Source organism: Artemia franciscana, chromosome 21, assembly GCF_032884065.1.
Source record: "Artemia franciscana chromosome 21, ASM3288406v1, whole genome shotgun sequence".
NCBI lineage: Eukaryota > Metazoa > Arthropoda > Branchiopoda > Anostraca > Artemiidae > Artemia > Artemia franciscana.
In genome coordinates, this window is record NC_088883.1 from 25381086 (window position 1) to 25404777 (window position 23692).

Consider the following 23692-nt stretch of genomic DNA (forward strand, 5'->3'; position numbering starts at 1 on the left):
CTCCTATGCCTCTGATCCTGTCTATGGTATACATGACAGCAATTAATGCTTATCCCATTAGTATATCAATATATACTAAATTTAGTATATCAATATCAATAACTTATCCACTTTTATTGATTTGCATTAACTTGTCAAAACGTATCCAGGTGTTCCAATATGAAAAATAGACTTCATGGAAGTTTAAAGGAAATTCTAGGTTGAAAACAAATTACATTTGCCTTTGACAACATATTTTTGTCAAAAGTCTTATGCATGTACGATTTGAAAAAGTGTTTTCAAATCGGCGAGATGTTTGTGAAAGATTTTTTAACCTGACCAGACTGAGGTGAAACTATTTATAATAACAAATGAGGTCGTAATTAGGATTGAATACTCATTGGCATCTAGTGAAAAAAAAACTACAGAATTGGGTTAAAACCGAACTAGAGACAAAATACAGTTACTCATAGTAGGTTATGTAGTTATACAAAACAATGGCAAATCCAAGAAAATGCTTAGGGCGACACTCCCCCATCCTTAAAAGAGGCGAATCTTACTTTGCGCAGTTTTCACTTGTATTTATACAAATCTGCCAGGAAGAAAAATAAAATAAATATTATACAAATTCTTGCCACACCCACCCTACCCAAATCTTGGATCCGACACTGCCTATACCTACTTTACTTAAATTGAAATTCGTAATGATTTTAAAGCAGATGGGAGGTAAGATTCAATTCCATTCAATTACAAGAATTTTCTACAAAATTTTTATATGTTTTGTAGCAAAATCTTTAATCAGTAGTTCTTCTTTTGCAGTTTTGCTGAGGATTTATCGGTCTGGGTCCTGGACTTTATTAGTCTCCATTTCATTTTTTTGTTTATTTATTTATTTTTTTGTTAGTGGTACACTAGCTGAAATATCAATTCTTCTGGGAGAAACAGTATTTCTAGATAGATTTAACATCGATGAGGTAGATTTAGATACAGATATATTCCATTGACTGTAAAAATTTGGTTATCCAAAGTCCCCGTGCTTGATTCGTGCTATGTGCGCGGCCCGGCTGAACGTAGCTCGTACCAGTTTAGTAATGGTTATGGCAGTAATAGCCATAACCCAGCAGAGATCAAAGTAAAGAGCGACTTTAAAGCTTAAAACCAATATAAACTTATCTGAATATAAAGCAAACCTATCTCCAAATCTTTAAGCTGCTGTTCAATCGGTCCTTTCCAAAAAGTATCCTATAATCCAGCAAATATACCCAGTTGATAATTGCAAGTGACCTCTTTATCCATTGTCTTTTAATATTTAAACTGAAAAATATTTTTTTCCATTAAATAAGTAGTTGTAATTTTAAAAATTGACACAATTTGGACTAAAAGTTTTTATTTCATTTTGTAATTTAAAAAATATCGTTTTACATAAATAATTAAAATACTTAATTTAAAAATTAAGCTGAAGTTGTTTCATTTTTGATCTTTTCATAATATTTGTCCAGATTTTTTTATTTTTTTCTCATTTCTTTTGATGTATGTTTGCTTAAGCTAGTTTTTTTCTCCCTCTCCTTTTTTACTTTGATTATTCGTTTTCAATATATCGTTTAAATTAAGCTGAAGTTTTTTCCTTTTTGATCTTTTGATAATGTTTATGCAGTCTTTTTTATATTTCTTCATTTCTTTTTATGTGTGTTTGTTTAAGCTAGCTTTTTTTTCCCTCTCCTTTTTCACGTCTATAAAGGTTTCCAGATATGACGCCAAAATATTCGTAGATTTATTATCATAAAACTTAATAAATTAGCTACTACTATATTCGTTTTCAATATTTTCATTTCGTTTTAGTTGCATCCTCTGGATGCACAGCTTAATTTACTGTCTTACCAGTTACCACTATGTAGGCCTCCCAGAAAGTAATATATTTTAAACGATACTAGGATAAATGGAAGTATGGAACTTCATTAGTTTTAATAAGCTTTCCCTTTTGCGTTTTCCAAAATCAAATTTAACAGGGTTTCACATCAGACTTACCTGAAGCTCGTCACCGCCTGCCGGTGGAATCAAAAGGACGAAGAGATCCACCATGTCAGCCACCTCGTATTCTGATTGTCCGACACCTGCAACAGATCCTTCTTTTAAAATACTTTGTGTTATATGTACGGCACGTAAAAAAAATGTATAAAGCCGAAGTAGGACACTCATTTGACATTTAGACTGTCTTGAATGACCTTCCCTGGGGACAGAAGGGGTAAAAAAAAACTTTTTCTCTCGAGCTGTAGTTTCTCTAGGGAGGTTAAGTTCCTTTGGAGCAATCTTAGGGGGAATTTTTCAGCCAAACTAAGCTGTGAGAATTAAAATTTCAAATGCTTAATTTGAAGTGGTTGAAAAAATTACCTTAAACATTTTTAGTTGAAAATTATTTGTAGCTCTTTACCAGGTTTTGTTCATGTCATGAAATACCAAGTGTAAGCATAAGCAGCGCAATAGCATTTCCAAGCAGAATGTATTAATTTTTTTTTCACCAAGACACTTTGTACAGGAGTTGCCTAGAAACTTCGAAAGGATCTCACTCAACAAAAAGTTGAAAGTTCTAGTTCCCTTTTTTAGTGCCAGAAGTGACTGGAGGGAAACCAACCCCCTTCCACATCCATTAATTACACAAATGCATCCAGGCAAAATTTTGTCATAACAGTTTTATTCAGCATAGTTGAAAGGTCCAGATACTGTGTGTCTGGGAATGTCAACACTCCCGCAGCCCTCAGGGCTTTAAGTTATGTTTAAGTACCACTTACTACTGATGCTGCAACTAATACTTTTGTAGCAACTATTACTAAGGCTGTGGATATGGAGGGGATAATTTAAGGTAAAATTAAGTGGAAATTTCAGTTAAATCAAACCATACTATGTACATACAGATTTTTCAAAAGGGTGCATTACCAATATCTTAGGAACAAAATACTGTGTCAAGCTAAATCTTCCAGTGCATCACGAGGGGGATGTTCAACTGACCAAAAGGCAATATGTGCAGGCTACTACTGCAACTAATACAAATGCAACTACTGTTTCTGCTACTACCAATAAAACAAAAATACCCCTACTCCTGCTACTACAATGATAGTAGTACTACTAGGCTAGGGGTATAAAGGGAAACATTAAAGAGGATATTGAGGGGAAGTTGAACTAAATCAAAGCACACCACGTGCATCTGGTTATCAAAAGGGCGAATCTCAGGAATGGCTTAGGGGGAAGATCTGTCTACCAAAAACGCAATATGTACATGCTACTACTAATATTGCTACCAAAACTACCAATACTACTCTAGCTTCTGCTTCTACTGCACCTACTATTAAGGCTAAGAGTATTAAGGCACAAAAGAAAATGGTGAGGGTGAAATTGAACTAAATTAAAACCAAAATGTCTATGCAGGTTGTCAAAAGCACATATTAGCAATGCCCCAGGAATTGTTTAAGTAAATAAGTTACAGGTAATCTAAAGAGCATGTCAGCAAGATAATAACAACAGCTTATTCTATGATCTTGAAAGTCCCAGGGCTTGATGAGGAGGATGTTCAACTGACAAAAGGGAAAAGGTACATACTACTCCCACAGCTACCATTAGTGCTTCTACTGTTGTTACAACTACTAACACTGCTAATACTACTACAAGTACTCCTACTATCGCTACTATGACTAATCTTACAATTAAGACTAACGGTAACTTTTAGGGCTTGTTGTGGGAATGTTGAACTAAATAAAAGGAAAACAAAGTAAAGAGCAAAGCGCGCACAAAGAATAATTTATTTATTTATTCGTTTTTTTTCACCAAGGCACTTGGCATAGAAGCAGTTGTCGTGGAAGTTCAGAAAGGAACTCATTTGATTGGAAACTGGAGCTTCTATTGCCCCTTTTATGAGTCAAAAGTGATTGTAGGGCAATTTGCCACAACCCTCCCCCCCCCCCGCTGCAAATGCTTTCTATTCTCCAAAACACATCCAATAAAATGTTGAAACAGGTATTTCGTTTAACATAGTTGAAAAGTCCAACAACCATGTCTTGGGGGATGTCAGCCCCCAAAGCCTGCCTGTGAGTTACTCAGCCCTTAAGTTATTCCGTCCGTTAATTCACTCATTGTTTATAAATAGTATTTTGTATAAGGAAAGGGGGGAATGTTTGAACTTGGATGTTCAAAAAGGTCAAGGGCATTCAGGTAAAGTTTTCAGAGAATGTTGAGTGGAGTGCTGAACCAAAACAAAACAAGTTATGTGCATACAGGTTGTTAAATAAAGTAATTCAGGAATGACAGAAGGCATCAAGTATGGATTTTCAAGGAACAATGAGGGGGTTAGTCGGTTGACCATAAAAACAGTATTTAAACGCTAATATCACCAATACTACAACTACTACTACTACTACTAAAACAACTATTACTATTACAGCAACCACTGCTTCTGTAGCGAGTACTACTAGGGCTAAGGAAATTAAGATAAAAACTTGAGGAAATATTGAGGGGAAGATTAACCGAATCTATATTACATATAGATTGTCAAAGGATGTTCAACTGACCAAAAGGCAATACGTGCATTTCACCACTGCTTCTTCTACCACTGTTACTACTGCTACTAATCAAACACGACTACTAATACTACTAAAACAACTAATACAACTAATATGATACTTGTACTACTAAGGCTAAGGGTATGAAGGTGAATATCGGAAATAATGTTGAGGAGAAAGTTGAATTAAATCAAAACACACTAATTGCATGCAGGTTGTCAAAAGGGTGTTTTTCAGAAAAAAAGCTAAAAGAACTTTCTGGGAGTGTTTAGGGGGATCATCATTTGACCTAAAGGCAATATGTTGACATTTCCACTAATACTACTACCAATGCCACTCCAACTACTAATTCTATTACACGTAATCCTAAAGGTAAATTAATCTGGGTGTAAATTTTAGGGAATTTTGAAGGAGAAGTAAAACTATATTATACCATACTTTGGGTACAAAGGTTATCAAAAAAGCATATCGTCAATATTACAACAACGACTTACAGTATTAAGTTGAAATTTTCAGGGTCTGATGATGGGAATTCTCAACTGACAAAAGGGCAATATAGGCCTACTACTACTGCTACTTTACTACACCTTCTACTATTAGTACCACTACTAATTGCTGCTACTACTACAACCAGCAATACTCCTACCACAACTAAGGTTAATGGTATGACGGTGAAAATTTCAGGGAACATTGACTGGGAAGTTGAAATGAATCAGCACACACTCAGTCTATGCAGATTGTCAAATGGGCGTATCAGAAATTTGCTAGGAATGGCTTGAAGCATGAAGTTGAGGCTAACATGGCTTGCTGTAAGGGATTTTGAAACAACCGAAATGCAACATTTACCTGCTACCAGTACTAATTCTATAACTCCCACTACTGCTACTGCTACTATTATTACTGCTATCATGACTACTGCTAGTGCTCCTTTCATATACGAAGTAATTTCTGTTCGTTTTAAGTTTTAATGTCGCTCCTTACTTTCAGTAAAAAAAAAAACTTGTTTTTTTATTTAATAAAGAAAAGAGATTCGGATAGCTTCATTCCAGTATTACCATAATAGAGTAAGTGAATTCTTTAAAGCACGACTGAAGCAGTAGTATAATACAGTCAAGAAAATCAGTGGTAAAACAGTCATAAAACAAAAAATTGTGTCTTTAATCTTGATGTTCCCCCTGAAACTACAGCTAATTCACTAAATAAACACCTTGCCGCTATTGTACAAACGCTCCCTCCTCTCTCATGTAATATTCTCTGACCCCCAGCACCAGATCAGGATATCCCTATAGTACAACCTGTTGATGTTGAGGGGAAAATACGTAAACTAAAGAGAACTTCAATATACCCTTTGATATTCCAATTAATTTAGTAAAAGCATTTCTTGATAAATTATCAAAACGTTCATCAAATATTTTTAATACAATATATAGAAGTGGTTCATTCCCTAAGTGATGGAAATAAAAGATGCATTACACAGGTACAGATGAAAGGTGTTAGTTTGGACTTTTATGGAGTCTGACCAACTGCCTTAACACCAATATTCTCTGAACTGTAAGAGAGCTTCGCAAGACGATCCTTGAACTTTTTGATGAACGACAATTCGGATACATGAAAGGTTTATCAATGACACATTACGTGGTAAGTCTCCTCGATACTGTATACAAACTACTAGACGATCGGGATACCTGGCTCAATCTCCTGTTAGTTGACCTTCAAAAGACCTTTGTTCTGGTTAATCATAGTGTTTTAGTTGAAACATTACTGAACTATGTTTAATTTACCTCCTTTTCTAGTCAATGTTATTGCATCTTTTCTGTCAAATGGGAGTCATCACAAAAATATCTATTCTGAGTCACTTCCAATTTCTTTCGGAGTTCCGCAGGGTACACTTTTAGGTCCTTTACTACTTTTGGTAATGATGAACAATCATGTTAATGAATCAGCCGATCGATGGAAGTTTGTGGATGACATGTAATTTCTCGAAAAGTGCAGAAGAAATAATAAGAGCAGTGGAATGAAAATTTTCGAAGACGTTGCAAGTAAAGCAGTCCAGTCAAAAATGAAAGTGAATTCCCATAAATCTCATATTATGACCCTTAGTTTTCTTAAATCAAAGCCATCGTTTACAATCCCAATACCTAATAAACTAATCACAACAAAAACTAAACTCTTAGGGGCCACACTGACTAGCGATTTGAAATGGGAGGTCTACATTTGCTCTAATGTTAAACAGGCTAGTGCATCTCTGTCTCTCCTTAAGCTATTTACTAAATTTTCATGCCCAGAAGCACAAATCCTCCGCCTATAGCATATTTTTTATCCGTCCACTGCTTAAGTATGCTTGCCCGGTGTAACATTTTGGCTGTACGGTTGATCAGTCCGATGGGCTAGAAATTATCCAAAATAGAACCCGGAGAATTATCTACGCTGAGGATACGTAACTTACATTCTCCTCCTCCACCTCCCTACCTTGGCTACCCGACGTGTTACTCTTTGTAGTAATTTTGGGAATAATCTGCGTCGTAACCCATGCTTTCAATGTATAGTCCCGGCCTCTTATTGCTCCCAGGGGAAGGTGTTTTTTGGGATGGCGGGGGGGGGGGGGGGGTAAACGCCAGCCACCAATTATTACATAGTACTCTAATATATTATAACTGCAATATTAGCATGCAATAGACTTTACAAGCTCATTGAAGTTTTTTTAAGGTCACTGAATACTTCCGAGTACTTTCCCACTATAAAATTCATGCTCATAACTTTTAATATCCGATCTCTGACTTCATATGCGTCATTTTCAAAAAACTCCTTTATGAACAATCAAGTCCCTGGAAGATGAGTTTCCAGAATTCCATACCATCCAGTTCAAAATGTCAAAGTTTATCAGTGAAAATGAAATGTCGTGACTGAATGAGTACTACTTGAATCAAAAATGCACAACTCTTGGACATCCTTATAAGAATATGAACACATCAAAATCTTTGATAAATAGGGCCTCCATTTCTGAAACTTTCTGACAAATAAAAATGTTCGCTATTCAAAATAGATTTTCATTAGCTCGATTGCTCGAATCCGAAGCTTTTGTAAAAAAGTTTCAGAAATCCAGGCCCTTTTCGATAAAGCATATAATGCATTCATACTGTTATCAGAATGAACAAGAGTTGTCCGAGACATTGAAATATCCAACTATCTGTATAGCGATTAAGTACTCTATTAAATAATATTAACATCAAAAACCGTCACAAACAGGCTTCATTACCTATATGACTCTGTAAATGCTTTCATAAATATTATAAGTGTTCTCCATATGGACCCAATTGATAGCACCTTGTTACCTTGTATCTTGTTGGCTTGATGTCTTGTTACCTTGATTTTGGACTACCAATTATAAAAAGGGATGAAATTTCATATAAATTAGTCCCAATTTGAGAAACATTTGCAGTAAAGAGCCCCCCTTCCAAGTCCCGATATAAATAGCTGTTATTTAAGCCTATTATTTTCTAACAGGATCTCAGTTTCAACTTCTTATCTTCAATTACAGTTCCAGTTTCACCATTAGTAAAAGGTTTCTAGCACATACTAGAAGCAGATGCTGTATTCGTGGCCATTCAGCAGCGTGTTAAAATTAGGTTCCCAAAGCTAATAAGGGGCTGACATAGATGCCACGTCAAGACAGTCCTTTAATGCTTGGGGTTTATTGATTGCACGTTTAAAAGATGAAGTTAATTACTCTGATTGCTCGGTTTTAGCTTCAAAATTTCTCATTTTTTAAATACATATCAAACAGTTCGTGGTAACGAACTGTAGTAAGGAGCGACCCGGCTCAATAGTAAGGAGCGACCCGGCTCAACGAAACTCTAAAAACGGAATTTCGATGCTAAAAGATATATCAAAAGAATCAGACTTTTATGCTTATTTTAAATATATAAGTTTCATCAAATTTAGTCTTTGTCATCAAAAGTTACGAGCCTGAGAAAATTTGCCTTATTTTGGAAAATAGGGGGTAACACCCCATAAAAGTCATAGGATCTTAACGAAAATCACATCATCACATTCAACGTATCAGAGAACCCTATAAAAAAAATTTCAAGGTCCAATCTACAAAAATGTGGAATTTCGTAATTTTTGCCAGAAGACAAATCACGGGTGCGTGTTTATTTGTTTGTTTTTTTCCCAGGGGTCATTGTATCGACCAAGTGGTCCTAGAGTGTTGCAAGAGGGCTCATTCTAACGGAAATGAAAAGTTCTAGTGCCCTTTTTAAGTGAACAAAAAATTGGAGGGCACCTAGGCCCTCTCCCACGCTCATTTTTTTCCCAAAGTCAACGGATGAAAATTTTGAGATAGCCATTTTGTTCCACATAGTCGAAAACCATAATAACTATGTCTTTGGGGATGACTCACCCCCCACAGTCCCTGGGGGAGGGGCTGCAAGTTACAAAGTTTGACCAATGTTTACATACAGTAATGGTTACTGGGAAGTGTACCGACGTTATCAGGGGGATTTTTTTGGTTTGGGTGTGGGGTTCAGGGGAGGGGGCTATATGGGAGGATCTTTCCTTGGAGGAATATTTCATGGGGGAAGAGAAATTCAATGAAAAGGGTGCAGGATTTTCTAGCATTACTAATAAAAAAAAAACAATGAAAATATAAACATGAAAAAGTTTTTTCAATTGAAAGTAAGGAGGAGCATTAAAACTTAAAACGAACAGAGATTATTACGCATATGAGGGGTTCTAAAAATAATTTAGCATAAAGAGCGAGGTATTTAGGAGGAGATAAATAATTCGCTCTTTATGCTAAATTATTTTTAGTAATTTCAACTATTTATTCTTACAAAGTCAACGGATACAAATTTTGAGATAGCCATTTTGTCCCGCACAGTCGAAAACCATAATAACTATGTCTTTGGGGATGACTTACCCCCCCCCAGTCCCTGGGGGAGGGGCTGCAAGTTACAAACTTTGACCATTGTTTACATACAGTAATGGTTACTGAGAAGTGTACCGACGTTATCAGGGGGATTTTTTTGGTTTGGGTCTGGGGTTCAGGGGAGGGGGCTACATGGGAGGATCTTTCCTTGGAGGAATTTTTCCAATGAAAAGGGCGTAGGATTTTCTAGCATTACTAATAAAAAAAACAATGAAAATATAAACATGAAAAGTTTTTTTTTTCAATTGAAAATAAGGAGGAGCATTAAAACTTAAAACGAACAGAGATTATTACGCATATGAGGGGTTCTAAAAATACTTTAGCATAAAGAGCGAGGTATTTAGGAGGAGATAAATACTTCGCTCTTTATGCTAAATTATTAGCGATATTGCTAAACGTGAAGCATGGTTCTATTTTCCCACCTTCCACATCAATCAGCAAACTTCCCAAACATCAACAACCTGTCAAGACCCCGATGAACAGGTTTAGTAACTCCTTTGGGCCGTATTTCGTTAGTGTATTAAATGGGGGTGGGTGGGTGGGTGGTGTAGGTGGCTGGGATTCCTGGACCCCCTCAGTTTTTGCCCTAGCCTGAATTATGAAAAACATCTTTTCTGGAGTATTTTCATTGAAAACCACCTCTTTTTGGCAATGACATAAAAAACTGAAAACAACAACATACGACAACAGGAAAACAAGCAACCCTCTCCTTTGCGTAAGTGATAGTAATATCGTTTATTTTTGAGTGCTAAGACAGCTATAACCGAATGCGAATAAATAATAAATGAGGCATGCCCCAGATTACAGTAAGAAGATAGTAGACAAAAGCGAGATTAAGGGCTAATTCATCAACGTCTTCCTTTAGTATTTAAACTAACCAGCTAACATTGCCATTGCTAATTAAGTTACAAATGGCTAATAACTCATATTGTCCCTACTTATTAGAAGTGAACTTGTGCGGTCTGGCATACAGTCAATAAATGCAAGTGATTGCTGTTACTAACTACGGGGGTACTACTTACTAACTACTTACTAAGTAGTTAGTAGTTACTAACTACTAACTAATGTTAAAAAAAAAAACAATGAAAATATAAACATGAAAAAGTTTTTTCTATGGTTTTCTAGCATTTTCTCATTACTATTAAAAAAAAACAATGAAAATATAAACATGAAAAAGTTTTTTTCAATTGAAAGTAAGGAAAGTAAAGAATTGTATTGAAGGTGTGTTTTTAATGTTTTTATTTCACTTGCATGAATTGCCTCGTTGCACTTCCTTTTGGCCGTCACTCTTGGTTGAACTTCGTTGAAAAAAGGATTCTACGACTATTTTTTTAAATATTTTAGTTCCAAATATATATATATATGTATATTTATATATATATATATATATATATATATATATATATATATATATATATATATATATATATATATATATATATATATATATATATCATGAAAAGAGAAATCACCAATGCTACGGCACAAACACACACAAAAAAAAAAAAAAAAAAAAAAAAAAGAGACAGAAGGAGAAAAGGAAGACTGTTTTCCTAAATTAGTGATTAATATAGACCAGCACTTGAATGAGGCCTTAACCCTACTCATCCATACAATCACATAGGTCAAACAGCATAGCCACACACAATCAACCATAAAGAATAATCCATGGACAGGCAGTCATGTCGTCAATAAGTATAAGTCGTCATTTACCGAACAATAGAAAAAATAATATAGACAAATAATTCAGAGGCAACACCCAACATAAGGGCTCATCAGGAGAATACACTGGCCTATATAGGGTTTCGCCACTCTAAATTCTCGACCCAGCACAGTGTTGTGGCTACCACAGAATATCCATGGCATCCCCGCGTCAGGTATCACCCCCAAAATACATGCCTATGAAAAAAAACAGCAAATGTAAAACAACCAAGTAAAACCAAAACAAGCAAATAAATTTTAGTATAAAACCTACAATGGCAGAAGAAACAGCCGAGGAAGCTGCTTAAAGAGTTAATTCAAAGAGAAATTTTAGTATAAATCCTACAATGGCAGAAGAGACAGCCGAGGATACTGCTCTAAGAGTTAATGCCAAAAGGCTTGCGGCTAATAGAGAAAGTGAGAAAAGAAAGCGTGCCGAGGAATCACAAGAACAGCGTGAAAACAGGCTTGCGTCTCAAAGAGAAATTACCAAAAAAAATCGTGCCGAGGAATCAAAAGAACAACGTGAAAACAGGCTTGCGGCTCAAAGAGAAATTACCAAAAAAATCGTGCCGAGGAATCACAAGAACAACGTGAAAACAGGCTCGCGGCTCAAAGAGAAATTACCAAAAGAAAGCGTGCCGAGGAATCACAAGAACAACATGAAAACAGGCTTGAGGCTCAAAGAGATAATACCAAAAGAAAGCGTACCGAGGAATCACAAGAGCAACCTGAAAATTATCACCTGGAAGTCAAGTACAGCCCAGTCGATGATTATAGCTTTAGTAGATGTGTTCAAATCGGGACTATGTCTAAAATTTGTCCCTATTGTAAGGCCTTGAAATTTAAGGGTGAAACAATGGGAATGTATTGCACGTCGGGAAAAATTAAACTTCCTCAACTGGCTGCACCACCAGAGCCATTGAAGACTTTGCTTACTGGAGCTACGTCAGAATTTAAGCGTTTTTTTTATCAAACATCCGAAAATATAACTCTAGTTTCCAAATGATGTCGTTTGGTGCCCAAATCGAAAATCAAGATCAATTTATGCCTACTTTCAAAGTAAAACGGCAAATTTATCATAGAGCAGGGACCCTTCTACCATTCTCAGGTGAGAATCATAAATTCTTATAACTGTACTTCATCAGTGATAGCAATTCTGAATTGAACGCACGTTGCAAAATTTCTCCCGACGTTGAAAGGTCTATCGTTTCCCAATTGCAACATCTTTTCCGCGAAAACAATGATCTAGTGCGCCTGTTCAAAACAGCAGTCGATGTGATGCCTACTGATAGGCATAAAATTGTTATTTCCGCTGACAAAACGCCTATAGGCGAACATGCGCGTAGATACAATGCTCCAACTATCGACGAAGTGCCAATTGTTATGGTCGGTGATCAGTTTTTACCTTGAGATATTATTCTTCATAACCGAAACGCTCAGTTGGTAAGAACTGCTGAAACTCATCGATGCTACGATGCCCTACAATATCCTATCATTTTTTGGGATGGAGCCGACAGCTATCATTTTCATAATAATTTGATAGATTCATCCACTAACAAACAAACGGATAAGAAATGCAGTGCAATGAATTATTATTCCTAAAGACTAATGATTCGTCCCAATGACGAAAATTTAACTATAAATATGCGTGTCCGATTGCAAAACGATGACTCTGGTGAAATATTTTCAGATCAATTGCTGGCAATTGGAAACGGAAAGCTCCCAGTAGACTCAATTTCAGGACGTGTACAAATGCCTGCTGAATTCTGTAATTTAGTGACGTCCAAAAATGAATTGGTTGAAAAGGTATTTCCGAATATTCTAACCAACTATAAAAATCCTAAATGGCTCAGTGAACGATCAATTTTGGCAGCCAAGAATAAAGACGTCCACGAAATCAACAATATTATTTTGACCAAGATTCGAGACCAGGAAGTAATTTACGATTCAGTCGACACAGTTCTGGAACCAAATGAAGCGGTTTTAATTATCTATCTGAATTTTTAAATTACCTGGATCTCCCAGGGTTTCCACCACACGTGCCAGAACTAAAAATAGGCGTAACAATAATACTGTTACGAAATATTAACCACTAAAGCTTTGCAATGGCACGCGACTTGCCGTAAAAAAAAAACAATGGAAAACGTAATAGAGGCAACAATCTTGACAGGGTCTTTTGAGGGTGAGGCTGTTCTTATTCCTCGGATTCCCAGATTCCCACGGATCTGCCTTTTCAATTTAAAAGATTGCAATTCCTAATTCGATTAGCATTTGCAATCACCATCAACTAAGCTCAAGGGCAATCATTAGACAAATATATATATATATATATATATATATATATATATATATATATATATATTTATATATATATATATATATATATATATATACATATATATATATATACTAGCTGTTGGTGTAGCGCTTCGCGCCACACCAACACCTCCGGGCCGAGTATATCCTCGGCCATTTTCGATTTATATTTTTCCCATAACTCTGTAGGAGCTGAAGGAGAGCAAGTTGTTAGTATGATTCCAAACAATGCACGAATTTGACTTGGAGTTGACGTTTCGCACGCGTCATTGATGCGGTTATCCCAGTGTTGGTCATTCTCCAATAAATTCAGAGCTTGGCATGCACTATGGTAAGTGTCATGTATAGTACCGTTTACAGTTCTCAAATACTCAAAGGACGTCGGACCGGGTACATTCACCAAAAGCAGGCGTAGAAAGAAGCATTCATGTTGATTGGGGTGAACGGTGTAGAGTCTTCCTATCGTGGTATCTTTGAAGATGGTAGGTTGGCCGTCGACAGACTTACCCTGTTTTCGACGTTCAAATACTTTATTTTTAGCATTCCACGTGTAATACGAAGGCACTTCAGTATACAGCAGTTTTTTTGTAAAAGAATCATTTTGACATAATGTAAAGAAAGCAGTTAAAGTTGTATGCGGTGGATTCAGGGCTCTTTGTTGCACGTTGGATTCTGAAAAATAAACACGTTGACCATTCCGTAAATGTACCGCTAAGTGAACAACAGCTGAACTTTGTTCGTGTATCGGAAATGAAAGAATTCGCCAAATAGCTTCATTACTGCTTATGTATCTTCCAGCCTGATATTATACGGTTTCATCGATACCACTGATTTCGGACTGCAAGCCAAAAACTGCCATGTCGCTGCCTTTGGTGACGTATTTACATATGTATTTGATTGCCTTTACGGAATTACAGTATTCAACGTTTAAGTGTGCATTAAATGTTTTTGACAATAAAGTTGAATATGGAAGAACCCACTGATTATCTACTTCGATGGTGGTACCGTTATGCTTCTTTATTATTGCTGTTTTACCACCATCTTCAGTAGATCTTCTTCTATATTGTGGGTAACCATCATTGCCAGTAATTGTGTTGGGTACTACAAATCGAGGATATTGCTTTTTGCACCTTCCTTTGGCCATGCATGGTGATTTTTCATTCAGTGCACCGCAAGGTCCATGTATCATATTTTTTACCACAATATGATATAAGCCCTTATCGACATTTTCATCAGGAATTTCAGCGGAAATCATATCGTCAATTTCATTAGAAGAAATTTTATCAAATAACCATATTAGCATATGTGCGTGTGGCAATCCTCGCTTTTGCCATTCCACTGAGTACAACCAGCATCGCACTGACCCGAACACTTTAAGTTTTACTATGTAGTTTATCAGTGATTTCAACTTTTGCCGGAAGGCACGGGCCGTAATGTCATGCCTATGAACCGCCGGTTGTCCTTGAAGTAAAAGCTGCTGTATCTCGTCCCAAGATTGATTACATGTAAATGTAATAAATAAATCTGGACGACCATAGAGCCGAACATACGCAATAGCATCTTGAGCATACTCATGCATATGACGGGGACTGCCAGCATATGACGAAGGTAAAATCGTTAATCTTCCAACGTTAGTGATATTACCATCATTTACAACTGCATCTCGCAAATGAATGTATTGTTCAGAGCGGAGCTTGGTCTGATTCAGACGGATATATAGCAAACGTTCTGATTCAATCCTTGCATACATATCAACAATGTATTGGTGAAACAATTGAAGGCATTTTAAAATATAATTGTCTTCATCCTGACGAATCATTAGTCTATAGGAATAATCATTCATTGCGCTACATTTCTTATCCGTTTGTTTGTTAGTGGATGGATCTATCAATTTATCATCAAAGTGATAGCCGTCGGCTCCATCCCAAAAAATTATAGGATATTTTAGGGCATCGTAGCATCGATGAGTTTCAGCAATTCTTACCAACTGAGCGTTTCGGTTATGAAGAATAATATCTCGAGGTAAAAACTGATCACCGACCATAACGATTGCCACTTCGTCGATATTTGGAGCATTGTATCTACGCACATGTTGACCAGTAGGCGTTTTGTCAGCGGAAATAACAATTTTATGCGAACCAGTAGGCATCATTTCGATTGCTGTTTTGAACAGACGGACTAAATTATTATTTTCGTGGAAAAGATGTTGCAATTGCGAAACGATAGTCCTTTTAACGTCGGGAGAAATTTCGCAACGCGCATTCAATTCAGAATTTCTATCACTGATGAAGTACAGTTGTAAAAATTTATGATTCTCACCTGAGAATGGTAGAACGGACCCTGCTCAATGATAAATTTGCCCTTTTATTTTGAAAGTAGGCATAAATTGATCTTGATTTTCGATTTGGGTACCAAACGACGTCATTTGGAAACATGACTTATATTTTCTGATGTTTAACAAAAAACGCTTAGATTCTGACGTAGTTCCAGTAAGCAAAGCCTTCAATGGATCTGGTGGTGCAGCAAGTTGAGGAAGTTTAACTTTTCCTGAGGCGCAACACATTCCCATTGTTTCACTATTAAATTTCAAGGCCTTGCAATAGGGACAAATTTTAGATATAGCCCCGATTTGAACACATCTACTCAAGCTATAATCATCAACTGGGCTGTACCTGAATGCCAGGCGACAATTTTCAGGTTGCTCTTGTGATTCCTCGGCACGCTTTCCTTTGGCATTATCTCTTTGAGCCTCAAGCCTGTTTTTACGTTGTTCTTGTGAATCTTCGGCACGCTTTCTTTTGGTAATTTCTCTTTGAGACGCAAGCCTGTTTTCACGCTGTTCTTGTGATTCCTCGGCACGCTTTCATTTCTTACTTTCTCTATTAGCCGCAAGCCTTTTGGCATTAACTCTTTGAGCAGTTTCCTCGGCTGTTTCTTCTGCCATTGTAGGATTTATACTAAAATTTCTCTTTGAATTAACTCTTTGAGCAGCTTCCTCGGCACGCTTTCTTTTGGTAATTTCTCTTTGAGAAGCAAGCCTGTTTTCACGCTGTTCTTGTGATTCCTCAGCACGCTTTCTTTTCTTACTTTTTTTTAAAGGCTAGAAAATCAGGCGCTCCGTTCATGAAAATTTTCTTCCCCCACGACAAATTCCTCTAAGGAAAGTTCACCCAACATATCTCCCTCTTCTCAACCCCCCCCCGAACCTAAAAATCCCCCTGAAAACGTCTGAAGACTTCCAAATAACCATTACCGTATGTAAGCACTGGTCAAAGTTTGTAACTTGTAGCCCCTCCCACGGGGACTGTGGGGGAGTAAGTCGCCCCAAAGACATAGTTATAAGGTTTTTCGACTACGGTGAATAAAATGGCTATCTCAGAATTTCGATATGGTTACCCTAGGAAAATAATCTGGAAAATTAATTTGGTCAAAAAAGGGCACTAGAACTTTTCATTTTCGTTAGAATGAGCCCTCTTGCAAGATTCTAGGACCACTGGGTTGATAGGATCACCCCTGGGGAAAAAAAAAACAAATAAACACGCATCCGTGATGTGTATTCTGGCAAAAAACGCGAAATTCCACATTTTATAGATAGGAGCTTGAAACTTCTACAATAAGGATCTCTAATACACTGAATCTGATGGTGTGATTTTCGTTAAGACTGTTCGACCCTTAGGGGGTGTTTCCCCCTATTTTCGAAAATGAGGCAAGTTTTCTCAGGCTCGTAACTTTTAATGAGTAAAACTAATCTTGATGAAACTTATATATTTGAATTCAGCATTAAAATGCGATTCTTTTGATGTAACTATTGGTATCAAAATTCAATTTTTTAGAGTTTTGTTTACTGTTGAGCCGGGTCGCTCCTTACTACAGTTCATCACCACGGACTGTTTGACAGGTCAAAGTTTGTAACTTGCAGTCCCTCCCACGGGGACTGTGGAGGAGCAAGTCGTCCCTAAAGACATAGTTATTAGGTTTTTCTACTATGTTGAATAAAATGGCTTTCTCAGAATTTAATCCAGTGACTTTTGGGGAGAATGAGCGTGGGAGGGGGCCTAGGTGCCCTCCAATGTTTTGGTCACTTAAAAAGGGCACTAGAACTTTTAATTTCCGTTAGAATGAGCCCTCTCGCGACATTCTAGGACCAATCAGTCGATACAATCACCCTGGGGAAAAATATCAACAAAAAAAATAAAAAAAAATAAAACAAACACGCATCCGTGATCTGTCTTCTGGCAGAAAAGAAAATGGAAAAATAAATAAAATTTCTGCGAAATTCCACATTGTTGTAGATAGGAGCTTGAAACTTCTACAATAAGATTCTCTGATACCTTGAATTTGATGGTGTGATTTTCATTAAGATTGTATGACTTTTAGGGGGTGTTTCCCCCTATTTTCTAAAATCAAGCAAATTTTCTCAGTCTCGTAACTTTTAATGGGTAAGACTAAACTTGATGAAATTTATATATTTGAAATCAGCAGTAAAATGCGATTCTTTTGATGTAACTATTGGTATCGAAATTCCATTTTTTAGGGTTTCGGTTACTATTGAGCCGGGTCGCTCCTTACTACAGTTCGTTACCACGAACTGTTTGATCAACGAACGAGGGTTTTGATGTGTTTAATTAAGCCAAAGATAGAATTCAGAAGCAGTATACGAACTTTTAAAGAGCTATTATTGCAGTAGCTGACCTTGCATTGACTCCAAGTTACCTAGCAACAGCAGAGCACCCCTGACTATATCACACAATGATTTCAAGGCGAGAATTTCAACGGTTATTGGAATTCTAATTGGAATCTATCACCAAATGACTAACAGCCACTTTCAACTAGTAGAGTTATCAGTGATCACTATCAGTGATCACTAACGTACATCAGTGATCACTATCAGCAGATAATCTAAAGTATTAAAATGAAAACTAGCTACATTTATACGAAATAAAATAATTACTTCCGGGTCACAGATAATTTCCAATCATTGGCTGAGAAAGACCGTTAACAGGATTAATTTAAAGTCTTGAATTTGTTTTATATTGTCTAAATGTAAGTTTAATTTTTAATGAAGGTGGCACAAACTTCCTCTTCTTGCAAAAAAAAAAAAAAAAACTAAGTCACATATTTGGGGATGAAAGACCTAGCAAGTGTATAACTGTAAATTCAGCAACATTTCGCTTGCGATTGGAAGAAGAAGATGTTAATACTACCTTCATTGAAATTTCAACTTACATTTAGGGAATACAATTAAACGTGCGATTTTCACGCTTCTTTCATTATATTCCTAAGAAGTGAGATCATACCACGTTTTCCGCAGAGCTTATTATTTGGTATACGGTCAACCAAAGGAATGCCTATGACTATCCTTAGAGAATTCCTTTGAAAAATATTTCATATATCTTCCTCAGCCTTTTCTAGAGCCCTCACTTCTCAACCATGTTTGACCATGGTTAACCATGCTCCAAACATTATTGTGGTTTCCAGTATTTCAATTTAGCCCGTAGACTTATCCCCCTATTCTTTCAAACTTTTTCAACAGTGAAACAACACCCTGTGTGTTGACTATTCTAATTTTATATCTTCTCGACATTCATCATCTTTACTTGAATACCATCTAGGTACGTGAACTTATCCACTTGATCGATTTCCCCGTTGCCTAAAATCACCTCTTCACCATCATTTATTCTTATTCTAAGCGATTCAGACTTATTCAGATTGACTTTCAAACTTATTCTTGCAACTGAACACTCAAAACTCCAAAATTTAATTCTTTTTGCTAACACTTTTATCTAGGATACTTAAATCCTTTGAATAATCTATGTCAAGAAGTGTTTTACCTTCCCATTTGACTCCGTGCATTTGCATCCATAACAAACCAACAACTAATCTCACTTCCAGCAAGGAGCGCTATTATTCTCGTACATAGTACTAGTCACTTTAATATACTTATCTGGTATACCATAAAAAGACAGGACCTTCACTAAAGTTTTTCTACCCGCTGAATTGAATGGATGTTCATAATCTATAAAAAGAGAGGACAATAGGAAGTCTAAATGTTCTGGTACCTCCCAATTATTAATCTAAGACTAAAAATTTAGGCGATTCATCTTCTCCCCTTCATAAAACCATGGTCTTCTTCTCTTACAACTTTTTCAGCGCCACTTTATTCCACCCCACTAAACTAATAAGTATCGCACTGCTACGTAATTTGCTTCCTATGAAAATCAAGCCTCTTCAATACTGCATTCACTTTTATAAATTTTCTTATAAAGAGGTTTAGCTAAGTTTACTTTTTTTCTAAAATCATATTTATAATTGTCAGTAATGTATTTCTAATTTCACAACCATAATATTTCAAAATATTATTCCAACTTGTTTTAAATTTCAAGCTCTCTCTTACCTTTTTGTGGATTTGTGGACAGGCTGAAGTTTTTTGTTTATAAAAAGAAAAAACCTATGCCTTTTGATTGCGCTTGTGTTCGTGAGAAGCAAGCAGAGAAGCAAATTATACCAAAGATTCGTTTAATAAATGGGGAAAATCCCAAAAATAATCGAAGGCTTATATTTTGAAAGGATTTGATAAAAGAAATTTGTTTACAATCTTCTCAAATTTCTAGATTTTCGGCCAGAAATTGAAAAAAAAATAATGAGGCCATTTGGTGCAAAAAATGATGCCTAGAGAGACGAATGAAGTTAGTAGTAATTCAAAGAGGACTTCTTTACTTCCATAATGTAAACTCCGTCCCAAATAATCCTGAAAGGGTTGGTTACAAAACAAGGCGTAAAAACTCCAAACTTTTCCAGCAATTAGTCGCAACCAAGCCTTTCCCTAATTAGAATAAACATAATGAACCTATGATAAACATTATTTTGAACGAACTGTTCAATATTAGAAATAGAGAGTTTCAACCGTATTTCCAAATTAATCTGAAGTGAAAACACTTTCGAAATCTCAAAGAGCACAAACTTAGAAAGTAAACATGAAAAAAGTAAGTTTTCTAGTCGTTCACCTAACAGTAAAATAAATTATCGGAGGAATCCTTTGTCTAGTAGAACTAATTAAGAGCAAAATTTGAAACCATTAGAAAAATAAAATTTTACAGCTTAAATTTTCAATAGAATGAATTAACAACAAGTTACGAACGAAAGCAAAGAGCAACGCTAAAAGTTGAAACGGGCAGAAATGATACTATATAAAAGAGGAGCTACCGCCTCCCAAACTCTCCACTTTTTCCTTAACTTTTAAATTGTGGTAGTTTGACCAACATTTTACGACGCAATATTTTACGGCTGGGCTATTCCTTCCTCAAACCTTGCTCTATACATTAAAGTTTGAATTTTTATCACAATCCTTTAAGAAATACTGCTCAAAAAGAAAAACCGTTAAATTTGAATGAGAAGTATTTTAAAGTACTTTAGCGCAAAGACCGAGGGTTGAAGAAAGGATACCCCCCCCCCCCAAACGCAGAAAATTTTTTGTCGGTTTTAAGTTTTACAGGTTTTTTTTTACTTTCAGTTGAAAAAAACTTGTTTGTTATATATAATCTCAACACCAAAATTGAATAAAATCACGGTGAAGTAATATGACAACGTTTTTGAGAATTACATGGCTCATGTAGTTGCATTTCTTGTGCAAAAAAGGGGGATTTTGAGCTGAAACGTTTTGAAGGACAACCAAAAAAAAAAAAATGCAATTGCCTACTGGCTATAATTTTTTCATTCTACGATGCTATCAGGATAGCAAAATTTAAACTTTAGCATGAAGAGCACGGTGTTGAGGTTGGCTCAATCCCCAGTGATATATACGTTAACTTCCGTTTGTTTTAGATTTAGTATTTTTACTTCTACCAGAAAAAAACTTTTTATTATTGTTTAAGTCCAGTAACAGTGATATAAAACCGGGACCTGCAAAAAAAAAAAAAAAAAAAAAAAAAAAAAAAAAAAAAAAAAAAAAAAAAAAAAAAAAAAAAAACATAAAAATCAACATGTCTGACAATGTGACTCCACCGTAGATTAGATGTCTATAACGATTCTAGTGCAAAAGGCTAAAAGCCAAATCTAGTGCGAAAAGCTTTGTGCATTTGAAGACAGGTGGCGCACCATCACTCTCATACCTGAAAGTCCTTCCTACTTCTCTGAACTTTGGCGTACATTTTATATTATTGCTTTTGATGGGCAACTAAGAAATTACTAAATTCTTCACATTCGACACATCACGGTAAATATCATAATATTTAAATAGATATCGATTTTAAACTTTTTTTTATACGTCAGTTACTACGAATGGTTCGACTTTGCACCATTCAGTTTAGAAAATTAAGTAGAAATTTCATGAAAAACCAGAATTTTTAGGAAAGTAGATGTATATCGATTAGAATTTATGCTTAGGCTTTTTGTTTAATGGGATTAATACTGATAGCACCGTTATAACAAAATAAACTCAGTTTGTGAGGAGAAAACGAGTTTCAAATATGACATTTGTTGCGCCCAATTATAAAGGTCTAGGAAGAGGGGCCATGAACATCCTTCGAACAAAACGTTGCCGTGGATCTGAAATGGTGGCTAATAAGTATGTATGAACTAGCACATAGAGTGCATGAGTTTAGAATGGGCAAGTGTGCCTATTTACACATTATTCATGGGTCAACACAACAGACTCAAGGTTAATCAAGATTTACAAATCGGAGTGGCACTACCAGCCTTCTTCCCTCCCTCTGGAAACCTCTAAACGGCATGAATATTATTTTTTTGTCATTGATAGCTATGTGTATTTTGAACGATGGGGTTTTTGTCTGTCAAAACGTCAACGACAAATACAACAAAAATGAGTCACTATAGAAGTCACAAAGAAAGTCACTATATAATAATCAAGATTATAAAAACCAGAGCTAAGAGCTCATATGGAACTTGTGACGAGGCCAGAAGAGCTAAGAGCCAAGAGCTCGTATGGAATGAGCTCTAACAAAATTCTAAGAATCAATAGATTGATTTAAAAGGAAAATCAGAGGCTTAATGCCGGTCGGGATTTAAAATAAGAGCTCTGAGTCACGATGTCCTTCTAAATGTCAAAATTCATTAAGATCCGATCACCCACTCGTAAGTTATAAATACCTCATTTTTTTCTAATTTTTCCTCTCCCTTTAGCCCCCCAGATGGTCGAATCTGGGAAAACGACTTTATCAAGTCGATTTGTGCAGCTCCCTGACACGCCTACCAATTTTCATCGTCCTAGCACATCCAGAAGCACCAAATTCGCCAAAGCACTGAACCCATCCCCCAACTCCCTCAAACAGAGCGAATCAAGTACGGTTACGTCAATCACGTATCTACAACATTTGCTTTTTCTATCCACCAAGCTTCATCCCGATTCCTCCGGTCTAAGCGTTTTCCAAGATTTCCGATTTCTCCCTCCAACTCCCCCCAATGTCAACTGATCTGGTCGGGACTTGAAATAAGAGCTCTGAGACATGAATTCCTTCTAAATATCAAATTTCATTAAGATCCGGTCACCCGTTCTTAAATTAAAACTACCTGAATTTTTCTAATTTTTCCAAAATAACACCCCCCAGCTCCTCCAAAGAGAACGGATCCGTTCCAAATATGTCAATCACGTATCTAGAACTTGTGCTTATTCTTCCCATCAAGTTTCATCCCGATCTCTCCACTCTAAGCGTTTCCCAAGATTTCTGTTCCCCTCCTCCAACCCCCTACGTCCCCGGATCCAATTCGATTCGAAAATGGAGTATTTTAGACATAAGATCCTTCTATGTATCAATTTTCATAAAGATCCGATCACCTATTCGTAAGATCAAAATACCCCAATTTTCACGTTTTCCAAGAATTCCGGTTTCCCCCTCCAACTCCCCGAATGTCAAAGGATCTGATCGGAATTTAAAATAAGAGCTTTAAAGCGCAAGATCCTTCTAAATATCGAATTTCATTAAGATCTGATCACTCGTTCGTAATTTACAAATACCTCATTTTTCCGAATTACCCCCCCCCAACTCCTCCAAAGAGAGCGGTTCCGGTCCAGTTATGTCAGTCACGTATCTTAGACATGTTTTTATTCTTCCCATCTAGTTCCATCCTGATCTCTCCGCTAAGTATTTTCTAAGATTTCCGCCCCCCCCCCCCCAATGACGCTGGATCCGGTTGCGATTTAAAATAAGAGATCTGTGTTACGAGGTCCTTCTAAATATGAAGTTTAATGAAGATCCGATCACTC

The 23692-nt window shown here is 36.3% G+C and overlaps 1 protein-coding gene and 1 long non-coding RNA gene across 4 annotated transcripts in view; one reads left to right on the forward strand and one right to left on the reverse strand.

Moving 5' to 3' along the window:
* Positions 1 to 23692, reverse strand: part of LOC136040538 (methylmalonic aciduria type A protein, mitochondrial-like) — a 198466-nt gene that overhangs the window by 70850 nt on the left and 103924 nt on the right. For all 3 annotated transcript variants that reach the window (XM_065724726.1, XM_065724724.1, XM_065724725.1), the window contains one exon: positions 2005 to 2090. In XM_065724726.1, the coding sequence (XP_065580798.1) occupies positions 2005 to 2090 (86 nt within the window). The remainder of the gene's footprint in view (positions 1 to 2004; positions 2091 to 23692) is intronic.
* LOC136040539 (uncharacterized) overlaps positions 1 to 23692 on the forward strand; it is an 88849-nt gene that overhangs the window by 48719 nt on the left and 16438 nt on the right. The window lies entirely within an intron of this gene.